Genomic DNA, 18324 nt, shown 5'->3' on the forward strand with positions numbered 1-18324 from the left:
ATGTATTAGTGATGCGCACGTGCGCTCCCCCAAGAGAGGGTGTTACCAGGGACGGAGGGACATACAGTCCTGTGTAGGCATCAGGTGTGAGACTCATACAGCGCATGCCATGTTAGCTGGTGACTAAGAAAGCAGCTGCCCATCTGTCATGGATGAAAAGCCACGTAAACCCAGTCGGCAGACACCATACTCTCAGGTTGGTAGCAAGCACAGCTTCTCAAGCCAGTGGGAAATGCAAAGACCTGCTTTTAGGCTGACCCCAACCACAGCATTGTTGCTCTTTAACTCCTGGTTTGCAGTGTAACTCTTTCCTGCATATCCTTCAACCGTAAAATGGCGAGATGAAATCCTGTGAAATTGCTGCAGGGTTTGGGTTTTGCCTACACACTTGCTCATTGCATCTGAGACATGATGGGCTCCTCCTCCCTGCTAATGACGGATAATAGGGCTAATGATGGATAGTCAAGCAGGTGGTGGGCTCCCCCCAAGTTATCTCTGTCACGGGGTCACCAATGAACTGGTCGAGACATCCGTCAGAGACCTGGGTGTCGATGACTCTGTTGTTGAAAATGCCCTTGACGCACACAGCTCTGGGAGAAAAGAAGCACCGTGTTTGCTTCTTCAAAGCGATTTTGCCAGAATGACAAGGCTTAAAGGCTCCCAAAGCACATGTTTTCCCTGTGTGAGTGACCGTGCCCGTAGTCCATTAACACGTGGGATTGACCATATGGCTTTCCCTAGCTTCTGGAGGTGGTCTGAGGTTCTAGACTCCAGTATAGAAAAGGAATTTGATATATACTTCTTTGGAAACTCCAAGCTTTGTTAGAGACAGTTTGTTTCTTGTGTTCTAACAATAAAATCAATCATACACTGAGAAAAATCAGATATCATACCACTTATACAGGGGGGCCATTTTGATTCAGCAAATCATTGAAGTTATAAATTTTTCAGGAAAGGACATGGAGTAGGTATTTACATTGCATTAATTTCTGTGACAATAGAATATAAATATGTAATTTTAGGCAGCATTTACTCCATACTTCATCATTATTTCCTAGTGTTTGGGGTGCCTCACGATCTCTAGACAAAAGGGGCTGGAGAGATAGCTCAGCAGTTAAGAGCCCTGGTTGCTCTTCCTGAGGAGCTGGGTTTCATTCCCAGCACCAACATGGCAGCTCGTAACCATGAGGCTCGAGTCGCAGGGCGTCTAGCCCCCGTTTGTGCCCTTTGAAGGCAGGTACAGGCCTTGCACACCCTTGGTGCGCAGTGATACATGCAGGCAAAACACCTGTACGCTTCAAATCAAAATCTGCTGTGGATTCTGCAGCTGAAGCTTTGGTTTTCATGAGAAATTCTTCTTCGCAGCATCTGATCACCTAGGAAAGAGAGCCGAGTGACCCCAGCCAGAGCCAGTCACCAAGCATTCCTACAGGCATGACTTTGTACCATACTCTGAAAGATACAAGATCCACCAGCATAAGAAATGCTATATTGTCATGAGGGGTTAAAAAAAATGTATATTCTTCATAAAGTAATTGGAGAATGTTTTCTCTAAAGACTGTTTTTGCTGAAGTCTTTAAAATAGGCATCATATGGGCCCTTGCCTCGTCTCATAAAATACCACTCCGAAAACACAGGAAAGATAGACTCACATAGAACACCATTGCTCCACATAGAAACCACTCGCTATATGTGGCACTTAAGTTTTGGCAAGTTAAAATTAAACAAAATTAAAATGTTAGTCCTCTGTGTCACGAGCCAAACTTGGACTGTCCATTAGTCCCATGTAACTGGTGGCTGCCGTAATGAGGAGCACAGAGAATGCCATGCTGAACGGACATGCAAAGAACACTTAGAGCATCGCAGTGAGTTCTAGCGGACAGGGCTGTCTGGAAGTTCCTTCATGCTAGTGTTCATGGGGTTAAAACAGGGTTTTCATAGGCTTTCCCATGCAAAATACATTGAATCGTCTACATGTATATGAAAATGAAGTTTGGTTTATCTATATTAGTTGTTTTGTTGTTGTTGATTTTTTGAGACAGGGTTTCTCTGTATCTTTGGAGCCTGCCCTGGAACTAGCTCTTGTAGGCCAGGCTGGCCTCGAACACACAGAGATCTGCCTGCTTCTGCCTCCCGAGGGCTGGGATTAAAGGCGTGCGCCACCACCGCCCGTCATATTGTATATTCTTAAGCAAGACAGTATGCACTACAAATGTCAAGTACATTTGTGTTACATAGACAGATACAATTTGGAAATACCCATTTCATTCATTCAAGCCTTTTCCTGCCATGGCTTCTTAGAGATGCTGAGTGACCTCTTTTGTTGCCCCAGTGAGGGATCAGACCTGGCAGGAGGTTCACCCTGGAGGTGGCATCTGTAGTCTCCTATGCTTCTGTCCACACTGTGGTGCACTTTTTCCCATTAAAGGACCTACCTTAGTGATTTAGAAAGGAGTTTGGTAGTCGATGTGATAAGTTAAGAAGAAACAAGAGTCATGGACTCTCGGTGCAATCAGTGAGTCGCCTGGGCATGAGCGTTTTTTAAAATTCACTCATTTTGACCCAATCCATAATAGTCACAGCTCTCAGGGAGTATATTTTTATTTTTTTTTACCCTTTTTTTGTTATAATTGTATTGCATGCATTCCCATTACCCAGAAGGCCAATATTTAATTGGAGTCTTAAACTCAATTGTGTTTTCTGCAGTTGGTAAGCCTCACAAATGTGGATATTGTGGCCGGAGCTATAAACAGCGAAGCTCTTTAGAGGAGCATAAAGAGCGTTGCCACAACTACTTGGAAAGCATGGGCCTTCCGGGCACGATGTACCCAGGTAAGCGCTGAGGCTCCCTGCTGAGCTGGGGCCCTCCCCCTCCCGGCACCTGGGGCAGGAGGGGGCTCTGTGGCGTGTTTCTGGCCATGCCGTCCAGGAGGAACTTTTTGTACTGCAGACTGCACTAGGGACAACTCACTGTGTTCCTCTGTTTTCCAAGTTCTCACCTGACCAGACATAGCCTGTCTTGTGACCTCCCTTCCCGGAAGTGACCCTAATAAGATTTTGTGTTGTGGGGTGCTTTTGGTTTTGGGGGTTTTGGGGGGGGTGATTTTTAAAACAAGAGGAATTGGTAGGAGCAAAGAGATAAGTGATGAAGAGGTTGCCTGGTATGCAGGAGGCCCTGGGTTTGAACCCCAGCACCACACAAACACACACACAAATAATCACACGCATACACACACACACACACACACACACACACAGGAAAGTAAAAACAAGCTAGAGTAGTGTGGTGATTGAGTCTTTGTGTTTAAAAGTTCAAATAAGACGGCTCAGAGGTTAAAAGCACTAGATGCTCTTCCAGAGGTCCTGAGATCAATTCCCAGCACCCACATGGTGGCTCACAACACCTATAGTAGGATCTGCTGCCCCCTTCTAGCATAAAGACATACATGCAGATAGAGCACTCATAAACACAAAATAGATAAATAAGTCTTTTTTTAAAAAATATGTGAGGTTTTTTGTGGTTTTTTGTTTTGTTTTGTTTTTGTTGTTTTGTTTTTGAAAACTAGCGATTCATTAAGTTCGCCAAAGGAGAAGTGTCAGGCTGGGACTTAGACTGAGCTATGGGTGTCCATACCTGGGAAGATGGGGGAGGACTTGTTGGAAGACCCGGCGGTCATCGGTGCTGAGGCTGTGGGGAGAGAGCTGGGATGTTCACTAAACTCTACCTTGTCAAGAGACTCAGTCTCACCCTGAACATCTAGTGTGTCCTGACTCCTGGTCAGGTGACTCAGAACACTGCAGCGTGAGACTCAGTCTCTCTCTCTGAGCATCTAGTGTACTCTTAACTTCTGGCCAGATGACTCAGAACACTGCAGTGATGGCTTCATGCTCCAGTTCTTTCTCAAGAAGTGAGAAATTGCTCTAGCAAGAAGCAGCAGTCTGCCCTCAGCACAGCCACAGAGGCAGGCGCCAGCATTTAATTACACTGGGTTCTTCCTGCCTCTGCCGCATGTCACACTAAGATACGCCAGAGGATCCTAGACCCCCGAGCTGGTGTCAGTCAGCTTCCCATCACTGCAATGCCTTTCTCTTTGGAATGTTGAGGACTTCAGCCCATGGTTGGTCAGCCACACTGCTTTGGGCATGCCATGCTGGAAGCATGGGTACACTAAAATCCCCTGCTGCAGGGTGGGGGGATTCTCACAAGTCAGGGAGAAGGAGAGAAAGAAAAGACTAGGCACCCTTGTTCCTCTTTGAGAACATACCCCAGTGACTTAAGGATCTCCCTCAAGACTCAACCCCTAAGGGTTCCAGCACTTCTTACTTGGATCACCCTAGAGCCCAGGACTCCAACATGTGAGCTAAGCTGGAGCTGCCAAAGCCATGTTTATTTCACCCCTCCAACACCTCCCTTGTAGACACGCAGTGAGTGCTGGATTAAAAAACTTGGCATTGACTGCTCCAGTAATGAACGTTAGTGTAAATCCTGCCAATAAACCTGCATATTCTTGTTTCTCTCTCTCTCTCTCTCTCTCTCTCTCTCTCTCTCTCTCTCTCTCTCTCTCTGTCTCTCACTCTCTGTCTCTCTCTCTCTCTCTCTCCCCCTCCCTCCCTCCCTCCCTCCCTCCCTCTCTCCTGACCCTCCATGTCCCTCAGGTCACTTCATTAACTCCCCAGACCTATTTACATTGAGTCCATTAAATACAAACGGCCTGGCTCAGGAGATGTTAGAAAAGGGTTGTTTTTCTGAACAAAGTCTCCTTTAGCACAATGGTTGAGGTCACCTGTTACACTTTGTTAATATCTTCATGAGAAAAAGAACCTTCTCCTGGGCCTCACATGCACAAAAGACATAGAAGAAGTGTTGGGCTCAGAGGTGTGGTATGACCTCACCTGAGGGACAAGAAACCTGGGCTGGTGGCTGAGCCCAGTACACAGAGAAGGTCATGTAAATGAGCGTATTAGTTTGATGGCGCACATCTGTGAATGACTTCTAGAATTGGGTTTTATGACTTTCCGTAGTTCCTTTGGTTAATCAGCGTGTAGGCTGAGTGTTGAACTATTTAACAAGACATACTTATAACCCACCATTAAAAAGAATGTGCAGCGGTAGTTTTTGACTAGAAGTGCAGGTTTTCAAGTGGCATTCACAATACAGTGAATATATAAAATATGTAAGGATCCTGTCGTCATGCAGAGTATAGAGTAAGGGTCAGAAAGCGACGGGTCATCCCAGGCAAGGAAGAAATGTAGGAGATGGAAGAGGGGAACAAGGTTGGTCCATCAGCGAACACCCTCCCAAATCTAGGCATGGTTTTCACACAAAATTGTCTTATGCATCTTGTTAACATTTGGTTATAGCATGATTAATAAAAAACCCAGAGACAGCTATTGGGATTCAACCTGAAGATCAGAAAAGCAAAACATCCAGCCCCTGGCTCTTACCTCTACCTCAGTCCGAAATGGTAATCCTGCCTCCAGGAATCTCAGAATGAGACTCTCTGTGAGAGCAGTTTCCTTCCATCTTAGATTCCTCTCTGGTGCTGGGATTAAAGGTGTGTGCACCACTGCCCTGACTGTAAGGCTGATCAGTGGGTCTGTTTTATTCTCTGATCTTCAGGCAAGCTTAATTTATTAAAGTACAAATGAAATATCACTCCATATGGTAGTCTAACTTATTATAAAAATCTATCTAAAAAAATAAATGAGAAGATTGGCAAGACTAGAGTGACATGAACATGTAGCCATGCCTAAGGAACTCTCTGAAGAACATGGACATAAACTGGCATAGAACTGGATAAAGCTGTGGTCAATCACCATGATCTGTCTGAGAAGGAAAAAGTAGAAGACAGAAACGGTGTTGGAAGAGCTGATTCCAAAGTGAAAGCTGATCACTTTACATTTTCGGCTCCTTAAACAATAGGAAAATATTTAAGGACGTTTCAGGGGAATGAAGGAATTGTATTTTAGAAATCCCTGCCATGCAAACCAGAAGTCAGCTAGGCGAGACTGTGCAGGAGACAGGCTTGGATCTTGACTTACCAATAGGGAGAGTTTGTAAAGAAAAGGAGATGGGGGCTGGGGAGATGACTCAGAAGTTTAGAGCACCAGCTGCTCTTCCAGAGGTGCAGAGTTCAATTCCCAGCAACCACATGGTGGATCACAACCATTGGTAGTGAGATCTGGCGCCCTCTTCTGGCATGAAAGTATACATGCAGACAGAACACTGTCTACATAATAAATAAATAAATAAATCATTTTTAAAAAAGAAAGAAAAAGAAAAGGAGATAGATCGAACTAGCTCATATTTCTATTTTCCTTCATGTCTGCTAGGCTTCCTACCCTGTGTAACTGATATATGATGACTAGGAATTTGCTGTGTGGTCAGGGACTGTTCCCTATACAGTGTGACTTCAGATCCTTTGATTATTTCTGGACCTGATGATATTTGCTTCTGATGGTTGTTGTTAGAGTTGGTTAAGGTAATCCTGAGATTGGGCCCTCCAAAGTGACATAGCTAATTCTCTATGGTCCAGTCTTGGATGGTAGACGAGCAGCTTGTTGTGGGGTTGAACAGGCAGAGGAAGGGGTGTTAGCAGGTGGCTGGTTGCAGGCGGCTAGTGGCTGGATCTGCCAGGGGATTGGAAGATGAGACGTAGGCCCTTATTGGCATTTTACAAATGTAGCGTTGGCACAGGATATGGTAGCATCTCGAAGTGCAAGCTTGTCTAAACTAGCCTTTCTAACTGTCTTTGGCTTTAGTCATTAAGGAAGAAACTAACCACAGTGAGATGGCGGAGGACCTGTGCAAGATAGGAGCAGAGAGGTCCCTTGTTCTGGACAGACTGGCAAGCAACGTCGCCAAACGTAAGAGCTCTATGCCTCAGAAATTTCTTGGTAAGAGTTAAATGTTTGCTGTCTCTTAACATACAACTATGTGCGTGTTCTAGACTCCAATGAAAATTATTTGAAAGTAGAAGAAAAGAAAAAAATATCACTTTTTGAAAAGAAAGTGATAAAGTTAGTATTTCCTAAATATTGAAGTTTTTTCTAATAATTTTCTCGAAATTGGAAGACCTCTCACCAGGAATTAGAGCCCTTAGTATGATGTGTCCGTGGCCACTAATATAGCAGTTAGATCAGTCCTCTCAGAACTTCGATTCAGGTTTTCCTAGGAGGCTGTGTAACACTGCCCTCCAAGGACAGTGAGGGCTAATAGGAACCGAGCAGAGAATGACCCTCAGAAGTTCTAGTGAAGGGGTACTGCAGCTAGAATTGCTATGTGACCATTGAGTTGTCCTTGATACCTGATGCTTGATACTGTGAGAGACAATGCAGAGGGACCCCTTGCTCCTCGAGCCACTGTTGTCCCAGGAAGCTCTGACTTTGACATTTATGGTCTTTGAGAACCAAAGTGAGCCGTATAGTCTCATTCGGAATCACAGAAGAAGCAGGAGTATGCTCTCAGTGGGAGCAGCAGCTTTGAATGGAGATACAGCATGGGCCAGAATTGACTGGAAAGGGGGGACGGCAGGAATTATGGGAAGTGATCAAGAGGATGCATTGGTGAAGGAGGCATGGAGATGGAAGGGTGAAGAAAACCCTGGGTTTCCCTGCTTAGTGACATTTGCAGAAAAGATAAAGCCACATCTGGAGAGTAAGAGTTCAGAGTCTAATGAAATTATTTTCAAGAATGTTTCAAGAGAACATGCAACTAAAAAAAAATGGTCACACACATACACACACACACACACACACACACACACACACACCTACACCTTCACACTAGAGCGCCTACATCGAGCCAGAAAGACAGAGGTCAGGTTCTCAGGCAACAACCTTCCTCTTCCGAATCCAAATAGGACTCTAATTTTATGTCTTAATTAGAGGTTTCTCATGGCTTAGGGGTTGGGAGGAAGAAGGGAAAGAAAAACCTTCAAGACCAAACAGAAACCACTTATTGGAAATATTATTCATGAACTTGACTATGCAAATGGGAGCTTCTGAACCAAAAGAAGGGAGGAGACCCCGTTTCCTGATCAGAGAAGCAGGAGGGGGGGAATCTTGGCCAAGGAGTCAGTGCTGGATGGCTGAGACTTTAGACAGTATCAGGTGCAGAGTCCCTATCTTCCCGCTGTGGAGTGCACCAAGAACTGGACTCATGGAGAGAGTCTGACGGACCGCTCAGACAGACTGGCAGCGATGAGCAGCAAGTGTGTTCAGGGGTTGTGAAGAGCTCCTGACCTCAGGAGGCAGGGTGTGGACTTCCTCTTTTCGATTAGGAACCTGAAGAGTGCCCCATGTTTTAGTAATGACCGTATGCAGTGCCCTAAAGCTTTGGGAGATGTCCAGCCAAATGGAGCATCTGAAATTTGACCATGACTGTCCCGGGTGAATGGGCATTGTCTTGATTCACACGCTTCTGGGTGAGAGGGAGCAGCAAAACTGGTGAAGCAAGGCTGAGATGAGACAGCGCTCTCCAGGGGAGAGGTTAAACGCAGGAGGAAGTGGCATTGTGGGAACAGAAGGACCAGGATAGCAGAAGTGGAGTCTGCAAGGAAGAGCTCCCAGCAGCTGTGCGCTGTTGGTGTTCCCCAGAGGTGATTGACAGTTCATGCCCTACCCAGTGCCTCTTTCTGCTCTCACATGCCTGCCTCCCTCTTGCTGCTGTGTGGTGGCTTCCACTGTCTCACAGTTTCTCCATCTCTGAAACAGAGCCAGGTGGCCCTCACAGGCTCCTCTCCACATTTGGGATGATATATTATTATGTTACTAAAATGATAGATAGCTAGTAAGAATTTTGATAGAAATATTTGATGTTTTTCAGTGAACCAAATCAAACATCCCGGCATTCCCATTACTAAATTAAATGAGCATCATTGTAAATATCTTCCTGACATATATGTTTCAGCGGGTAGGATGAATAAGAGGTGGATTACAAACTAGAGATGGGAAGTAAATGTCTTTTGAAGTTCCCAAAGATGTCCCCTCAGACAGACTCCAACTGCTTTTTCTGGGGGTGGATGTATTGGTTTGTTGTGTTTAGCTCTTCCTGTACCTTGATAGAATGTACGTTCCAGTGATCACAACATATTAAACATGTCTTAAACTTCAAGAGGTGGCCTGTCCTCAAATAACTATTTACTCCCAGAGGGGATTCTGCTTTTTGAAAAGAATTACTCTTGGAATAAAAATATCTTCTTATGAATCTTTTTTTTTTTGATTTTCGTTTTGCATTGTGCATCTCTACAGTATTCACATTCTATTTAGTAATCATTATTCTTATATAGTGTAGGCAGTCACCCCTATACATTTTAACAGGTTGAAGAGTCAGGCCTAGGCGTCTTAGCATCATCTCTGTTTATTTTGATTAATCCCCTCATTGAGTAGACTTTACATTCAAGCCTCCTTGTGTCAGCATCCCATCCCCATTGTTGTCCACCCATCACCTTTGTGCCAGAGGAGTATCCTCAGGAGGGCATTCCCCTGGACCACTCTTCCTTCCCCGCGAGTGATACATCATGCTTCATTGCCTATAGCATTGTTTGTGGGATGGTGCTGGGATGCTGAATCCAGCCTGATTTTCTTTTCTTTAATGTGCTTTTTAATCCAGAAGTCAGAAGCATTCTAGTGTTCTACAGGCTGGATGAACCCGTGCCTTTTAACCTGGGAGGTTCCTTTCTTTTTCTTTCCTGCCTTGTGGAAACATTCCTTTGCATAAATACCCTTTGTTCTGCCTAGTGTGCTCTCTCTACTCCAAAGTGCTGGCTTTCTATAAGTTGGAAAATTTGTCTCCCACGTCTGTTAGCATTTTATTTTTAAGTTTATTCACTGTTATTTTATATTTCCCTGCACTGTCAGAAATTCAGTTCCTAGTCATTTTTATTCTACTGTTTGCTATTTCTAACTCATATATTAAGTGTTTAATGGATTGGATTTCATTTTGTTTCCTGAGATCTGAACTCTTCCCATATCCTGTTGGGTTTTTTTAGTATTGCCTTTGAATATTTTCTGAATTTGACTGCTTGCATATTCCAAAAATTAAAATAGCTAAAACTTTAAAAAAAATCACTCCATGTCATGAATTAATTATGCTGAATTTCTTCTCTTCCTGGAATTAAGTTTCTTTTTCCCCTAGAATGGACTTATTGGTTTGTCTTAATTCCTTTCTCGCCAAAAAATATTTTCACTGTAACCATGGCATTTCTCTTTATCCTGCTCATTCTATTTGGTCTAATGGGGCTTGATTGACATTTCAGTGTTCTTCCCATTGTATCTGAGATTTTTTCCTGTGAGAACTATGACTTTTTTAAATCCTGAAAGAATGCCAAGGATGGTGTTGGGGGAGTTCAGGTGAGGCAAAGTGCGGCTTTTGTTTTAAAATGGTCCCCTTTGAGAGCTAGCTCTCTCACATTCCTCAGACTTGGTTAAAGCCCTAAACCAGCAGATGGTGCCTCCTGGCTCCACAGGGGACATCTCAGGGCTTCCCTGCCCCTGAAGTGCAGCTCATCAAGGCCTTTGCTTCCCTGCAGGGGAGCCAGCCTGCATGCTAAGGTCGCTGATGCCATGTGCTTCCTGCCAGCAGAGCTTTCGACTCTGTGATCAGAAAAGGGGGAAAAGCAATTAAGTCTATTCAACTGTTTTTCTGTCAGCATGAGGGTTGGGGGGATACTGGAAATGTGATTGATCCCACCTGTTTCTAGAAGTGACATCACCCAAAGCTTTGTCTTGTGTCTCACTGAAGGACTGATCTTTCCTTGGTCGTAGGTAAATGAATATAAAGAAGAATGATTGATAGATAGATAGATAGATAGATAGATAGATAGATAGATAGATAGACAGACAGACAGACAGACAGACAGACAGACAGACAAGATGTTTCACTGAGGCACTGGGGACTTTTGTAGCTTTTAATTTCTCACATATGGGTAGAGAAATTCTTTGGGTAGATTTATCATTATCATTTATCCGTGCTCATCTACAGTGTATGTTGCTTTCTTTGCAACACCCACTTGTTGTTGAAACTAAGTTCTTGAAACAGCAGGCTTCAATGGTTGCTTAGAAAACCACAGAAGCGCGACTCTGGGGAGAAACAGGAAAGCACCACCTTTGGTGAGAGAACACACACTTCGCAGGCGAGCAGAACTGGGCACCAGGCCCACACCCTCCTCCATTGCTAGGCTTTGGCAGTCAGTGAGACGCGAGTGCAGCAAGAATGAGTTCCTTCTGCCCGTGTAACCAGATAGACTACGACCTTGATTTTAAAAACAAAATTTACAGGAAAAACAATCTTTGGTTTTAGGAATGCTGTGTAATTTTAAAATGCTACCCAATTACTTCCCCCATAATGGAGAGAGAAAATCGTCCGTTGTCTCTACACAGGGATTTTGTCCCTGTCCAGTCTCTAAGAAGATGTAATTGGATGTACACAAGTTTGCTTTCAATAATCTGAGGCTCATTCTGCACCCTTATCAGGGTACGTGTTGCTTCTGACACAGGTAGATGGAAGCCAATGAAACCAAGTAGTCATGTGGTACACATGCAGTAAGACACAAAGAAATGTAATGTAAAGAAAGATACTGAGCCATGGGGAGTATATTCCTTGGCTACTATATTTTATTAATTAAGTTCATTCATTTATTTTACATCCCAGCTGGTTTCCCCTCCCTCTTCTCCTCCTATTCTCTTCCCCCACCACCTCCCTTCTGCTCCCACCCATCCACTCCTCCTCTGTTTCTGTTCAGAAAGGAGCAGGCCTCCCCTGGTGTCAACAAAGCATGGCATATCAAGTTGGGGTAGGACTAAGCTCCTCCCTTTAAATTGTGGCTGGCAAAGGCAACCCGGTGTGAGGAATAGGTTCTCAAAACCCTGTCAAGCATTAGGGACAGGCATTCCCACTGCTAGGAATCCCACAGGTAGACAATCCCAACCTACTATTTTTCAAGGATTGTGGGTAGATTTATGAATTGTGAAATAGTTTGTCCTACTGTAAATAAAGAGTTGGGGCGGGGTGACGACCTCCGTGTCGGTGTGAAAAACACGGGGATCATCCTCTGCCACCACCTTCAGCAGCTGCTGTCAGATCCAGCCTGACTGGGAGCTGCCCTTCATCTTTGTGCCTCTTCGTTCTGTCCTCACTGTGCCTGAGTAGGTCACTCTCTTCAGACCCTTCAGAAGTTCTCCTTTTTATTTAAAGAAACTTCGTTTAGTCTAAGGTTCCAGGATGTGATCCTGGCTTCGAATTGGACATTTCCTATGCTTCTAGAGCTCTGACCCCCAGACATTCACATTGTCCCACCAAAGCTCCAGGCCCCTCTGTTCCCAGCCATGGGACACAGAAGCCCACACACACATCTGGCTCATATGAGATGAGATGCGTGTGTGACACCGGCAGAGAGCCTTCCTGTGTTCATGGGATTTCTCAGGTGGGGATGGAGTCTGGCATCACTATTGAGTGTGTCTGTCTCGGGCTAGCTGTGTGCATCCAAGGACAGGGACTGTTCTCGCTGGCTTTCCTTTTAGTCCCACTGCCGAGCCAGATGTACTGAAGATGCAAGAGGCAGAGTGGGAGGAGAAATGTAAGCAGGGCATCTGGCTCTGTGGGCTGCCTGCCTCATTTACCATCACCGAGAAGGCACACACATGGCTAATCCTGACAATAGGAATATAAACAATTGCTTTGATGAATGTCTTTGCTGCCAGAGTTGTGTTAGACTTAACATTTAGAAGAAAAAAACTTTTTTTCCTATTTTTGGTTTTTTGAGACAGGGTTTCTCTGTGTAGTCCTGGCTGCTCTGGAACTCACCCTGTAGACCAGACTGGCCTCAAACTCACAGAGATCTGCCTGCCTCTTCCTCCCAAGTGCTAGGATTAAAGGTGTATGCCACCATTGCCCAGCCTGCCTCTGCCTTTTGTGTGCTTCACTGAATTAAAGGCTTATGCCACCACGACCTGGAGAGAAGATAAATCTCTAAAGAAATTCATTTTATTTCATTATCAAAACATTTGCTTTAAAACTAATTACCCAACGCCAAATCTAGCCTTATCTCCCATTGGCACTAGGGAAGGAGGTTTGCGTTAGCTCAATTTTCCTCGCTACAGGAGAGCATCTGAGATGTTCAACTTATATAAAGAAGTTTGATTTGCAGCTTTGGAGGGTTCCTTCCCAAGACTGGACCTGTTGTGCTGGGCCTGTGACAAAAGAACATAAGTCGATCATAGAGCAGAAATATTTGCCTTGTGGCTATGAATCAAGAGAGAAATAGATAGAGGTCAGGGTCCTGTATCCCCTTTGAGAATATAGTCCCCAAAATCTAAGTCCTCCCTAAAGAGTCCAGAACCTCTCAACAGCATATCTGCAAATGGGTTCAGACACATTCAGAGCTAACCTGGGATACATCTGGGTAGGAGCCACAGGTTGGACAATACCTGAAAACATGGGCCTTTGAGGGCATCTGAGGTCCAGACTGCAGTGAGTTCATGTAGTCCAAAAGCTAACATGAGAGCCGCAAGCTTAGACTCATATGAGAGCTTAAGTTTCTTGAGTCCCAGGTCCAATCACTGCTGTTTTGCCTTCATCACAGCAAATGTGATTTCAGCTGCTTGCAGCCCAGTTCCTCAGGCCATAGCCTTAGGGATTCTGTTTCCCCCCCCCCCCCCAGACAATGGCTCTGTTGCTACCACTAAAGGTAGCTTCAACTAAATCTCTATCATCCAAAAGCTACGGTGAAGACCTGTAAGCTCAGAGAGTTAGAACAGCAACTGGATGACTTTCTCTCTTGGCTGGTGTCCCTGGAACCCCTCTCCTTCCACACTGCCCCAACTAAAATGCCCACACTATACTCCTCCCTGCTACTTCCTGCCCACTAGTTGCTACCACTGCCCCTTTGAGTCCAGCTTAGTTTTATTTAACTAACACGAATGCAACACTTCTTTACATAGTTAAACAAATGCAGCAAAAATAAAGTATCACCTCTTTGCCTAATTAAATATTCCACAACATTTCCCCCTTTTGTCTAGATAAAAGGAAAGATTTTAACTTTAACATAGAAAAACTGTAAACAATAAGAACAGTTATTAAGTCAGAATTACATTTACAAAATCCAGTCCTTTTGCATTTGGCATATTCAAAGAAATCCTCTACTATCTATCCTATCTTGATGAGTCAAAAGCTCTGTACCTAATTTACCTTCTATCATAACTAAAGGAAACACTGTAACTATCTAGTCTCCAACTTAATAGGATATGGTATTATCTGAGTAAACAAGAAGTTTAGAGCAAGCAAATTCTAAAAATATAGAAACAACAGAGGTATGTGGCTGTCTGGACAGTCACCCAAGGTTCCTCTGCAACATTTGAGCATCCATCTTGAGCCTAGAATGTCTGGTAGACCTTTCTATAAGACAGTTTTGAAGGACTGTCCTGCTTTGTCTTGACAAAGTTCTGCAGTCACTTTTCCTTTGTAATCTTCATGTCCAGTTTGAATATTAAAACATTAAGCTGTTGAGGCAAAGACAGTTTCTTGTCCAAATATCTAGCTTTGACACAATAAAAGCCAACCCCATATGGAGGTTCTTCAATGCCCATTGTCTTTTTATGAAATAGATTGATGCTGCAAGGAGAAGATGTGTCTCACTGTCATGAAAAGCCTTAGGTTATTAAACTTCTTAAATTCCATATCCTGAAGGTCTCTGAAGTATTTGAAGATCACCTATCTAAAATATATCTGTATAACCTTGAAAACTTACCCAATATAGCCACAAGTTTGATTATTATAGATGACTACTAACCTACATTTCTTAATTGTATATTACATTTTTGATGAGCTGCATAAGCACAACACCCCAAACAAGAGGAGAAACATACATACAAAAAATAACTTTAACTTTGTATAAATATACCAAAATTTGTACCATTATAAAATATTTGAGGTTAATAGTTGTTTTATTATCCTATATTCTTATATAGCCCCTAAGTGATGACAAACATCCAAAACCCACCAAATGACCAAAAAACCGCCTACCCCACCTCTCAGGAATGTAGGTGTTGTGTTGTCTAGGCTGTTTCCTGCCTGGAGGCAACTCTGAGAAAATTGAGACAATGATCGAGTTCTGGGAAAGCTAGTTGTAACATTTGTTGTCCAGTTTCAGAACTGTTCCCGTGCACAGGGATCAGCATATACATTATCTGTCTTGTATTTTTTTTCTTAGTTTATTTCTTTATGTCTGTAGCCAAAATTTTCAGGAAGTCTCTGCTCATCAAACATGATCTCTATTAACTATGAAAAAATCCACAACCTTTCATTTCCTAAGGAAACAGAAGAATAACCTCTTTCCCGATGCAACATATTTTCTAAATTCCATTTTAAAATTAAGACATCCCTCAAGTGTCCAGGCTGGTTTAATTCAGCAGTCCCTTTTAAAGTCCAGTGTCTCTCAGCAGCTCTTGTTTGCTCATGGGCGTTCAAAAAAATTCAAAGTTAGGACAACACCACATGGGATCCAGATTCTCTGTGTATTCCCTTCTTTGTGTGGCTCTTTTCCACTTTATATTACTTTACTCTCTTTTTAAAGACTATTTTTAAACTATTTTTTTTACTATGACTGTCTATACTCATTTTCTTTTCTTTCTTAAGCCCCTGTGTACATTTTTAAACACACTGTAACCTATTTAGAGGCTTTTTTCATTCTGGACCTGCTTTACCGTGTACCTGTAGTGTTCTCTGACCGTGTAAACCAAAGTTTAAACTCTCTGCACAACTTTGCACTGGCTCTGGATCCACCCTGCTTGGGTCTGTGAGGGCCAAACTTGATGCCCCATAGACCTGGCCAAGAGCTGAGTTATTTAATCACCCCAGCTCTTAGAAGTCGGTGCCCACAGTACAGCAGGCCTTTTTACTTAGCTTGTTTCTGCTTAATGGCAGGCCAGCTGCTCAGGTGCTTGCTGTGTGGCAGAGCTTCACCTCTGCATGCCATGAGCCAGGCTACTAGGAAGCCGCGTTGTTTTTCTTTCCAGCTTTCTCGGGCCCTATGTAGAAATTTGTGTCCCATATTGGGTACCATTTGTAGTGGGGATTTTCTTTGGGCCACCAAAGAGCTCTCAAATAAAGACATGAAGTCATTATTAATTATGAATGTTCAGTCTTAGCTTGGGCTTGCTTCTAGCAAGTTTTCACTTAAGTTAACCCATTTCTGTTAAGCTATTGCTGCTCCAAGGCTTGTTTATGTCAACTATGTTCTGTTCATCCTCCCTTTTGCTTCCTCTGTGTCTGGCTGGCTGGCTGGCCCCTAGCTGGCTCCCCTTTTCCCTCTGCCTGCCAAGCCTATCTATCCTTCCTTGGCCTAACTATTGGCCATTGAGCTTCTTATTAGACCTATCAGGTAACAATATAAAACAACAACTCATCTTTACATAATTAAACAAATACAGCATAAGCAACAGCAACACATGTCTACATAGTTCAACAAATGCAACACATCTTTACATGGTTCAACAAATACTCCATATCAAGTCACCACTGAATTCTCAGTTTCATCCATCTTTAGTATTAGGCGTGCCTGTAAACAGTAAGTGAATGGTGCCTGCCTTCCAGCTCTGTCTCCCACTTCCGATTTCTGCTGAGATAATTCACCGCTGCTAACTCTGAAGAGAGGGTGCATACAGTTATGTTAATGTAGTCATTCTACTTTCATCATTCATTAGAGTTCATCCCCTTTTGAAATATTTATAAGAAATAGTTTAGTATAACTAATATGTAATCATGTTTTAAGGACATGTTTTTCTAGATTAAAGTAATAAATGTAATATAGTATCTTAAATTTATTACAGGAATTCATTCATGGCTGTGGATTTTAATTAAACAATTTTGGGATAAATTAAATAATATGCATTTAGGAAACTTTTAAAATATTTAAAGTCAATATAATAGTGTTAATTTCACCTTACTTAATGAAAGATGACGTTTAGCCTTGTGAAACATGGCACAGTTTAAGCTGACACGGACAGTCTTTAGTCTCCCTCTTCATAGATAAGCAGAATTTCTCAAAAGACTTACCCATAGTAAGACCCTGAACAGGCGGTTCCCTTTTTCCCTCCTGTGCCTGGGCAAATGTCTCCTGTCTGCTGCCACACTAGTCCACCTTCCAATCTCCTGGGTATAGATTTACTAATGGTCACCTACTTCCCACAGGAGACAAGTGTCTGTCAGACATGCCCTATGACAGTGCCAGCTATGAGAAGGACGGGCTGATGACATCTCACGTGATGGACGAAGCCATCAACAACGCCATCACCTATCTGGGGGCTGAGTCCCTGCGCCCGCTGGTGCAGACACCTCCCGGAAGCTCCGAGGTGGGGCCGGTCATCAACTCCATGTACCAGCTGCACAAGCCCCCCGCAGACGGTCCCCCACGGCCCAACCACTCGGCGCAGGATAGCGCCGTGGAGAACTTGCTGCTGCTGTCCAAGGCCAAGTCTGTGTCATCGGAGCGGGAGGCCTCCCCGAGCAACAGCTGCCAAGACTCCACGGACACCGAGAGCAACGCTGAGGAGCAGCGAGGCGGCCTCATCTACCTGACCAACCACATCACCCCGCATGTGCGCAATGGGCTGGCCCTCAAGGAGGAGCAGCGTGCCTATGAGGTGCTGAGGGCAGCCTCAGAGAACTCGCAGGATGCCTTCCGCGTGATCAGCACGAGTGGCGAGCAGCTGAAGGTGTACAAGTGTGAACACTGCCGCGTGCTCTTCCTGGATCACGTCATGTACACCATCCACATGGGCTGCCATGGCTTCCGGGATCCTTTTGAGTGTAACATGTGTGGTTATCACAGCCAGGACAGGTACGAGTTCTCATCCCATATCACACGGGGGGGAACATCGCTACCACCTGAACTAAACCCGGCCAGGCCTCACAGAAGCACAAAGATAGCTGCCTATGCCTCCCTCCTGGCAGCTGAACCCACAGCGGACAATGTTGGGTGTGGATTTGCAGGCAGCATTTGTTCCTTTAAGTTGGTTGTTTGGGATTTGATTTGTGTTAGAAGACAAGTTTTTAATGTTAGAGACAGGATTGCATTGCATTGGGAGCATTCAGAACATCCACCCTTCTAGACGGTTTTGTTGACTGCCAGCTGAGATTTCCCTGACCAGTGGCTTTCTGACCCACTCCAACACCACCCGACAGAGCCTGAATTTTCAGAGAATTGAATAAGAGAATTATCCAAGAAGGAGCAAAGAGAACCTTTCCCTAAGCAAAGTTTATGCCCCATGGATTCTCCAAATCTTCCTAAAACATTATAGCCACTGGTTTGGGGCCATTTCAGGGAG

At 44.1% G+C, this 18324-nt stretch overlaps 1 protein-coding gene across 1 annotated transcript in view; it reads left to right on the top strand.

Moving 5' to 3' along the window:
• Ikzf1 (IKAROS family zinc finger 1) overlaps positions 1-18035 on the top strand; it is an 88657-nt gene extending 70622 nt beyond the window's left edge. The window contains 4 exon segments of the mRNA XM_085692196.2: positions 2707-2832; positions 6763-6897; positions 17189-17865; positions 17867-18035. Coding sequence (XP_085548322.2) covers positions 2707-2832; positions 6763-6897; positions 17189-17865; positions 17867-17893 — 965 coding nt within the window. The 3' untranslated portion in view covers positions 17894-18035.
• The last annotated feature ends 289 nt before the right edge of the window (positions 18036-18324 follow it).

This window comes from Myodes glareolus, chromosome 8, assembly GCF_982192425.1.
Source record: "Myodes glareolus chromosome 8, mMyoGla1.1, whole genome shotgun sequence".
NCBI classification, from domain to species: domain Eukaryota; kingdom Metazoa; phylum Chordata; class Mammalia; order Rodentia; family Cricetidae; genus Myodes; species Myodes glareolus.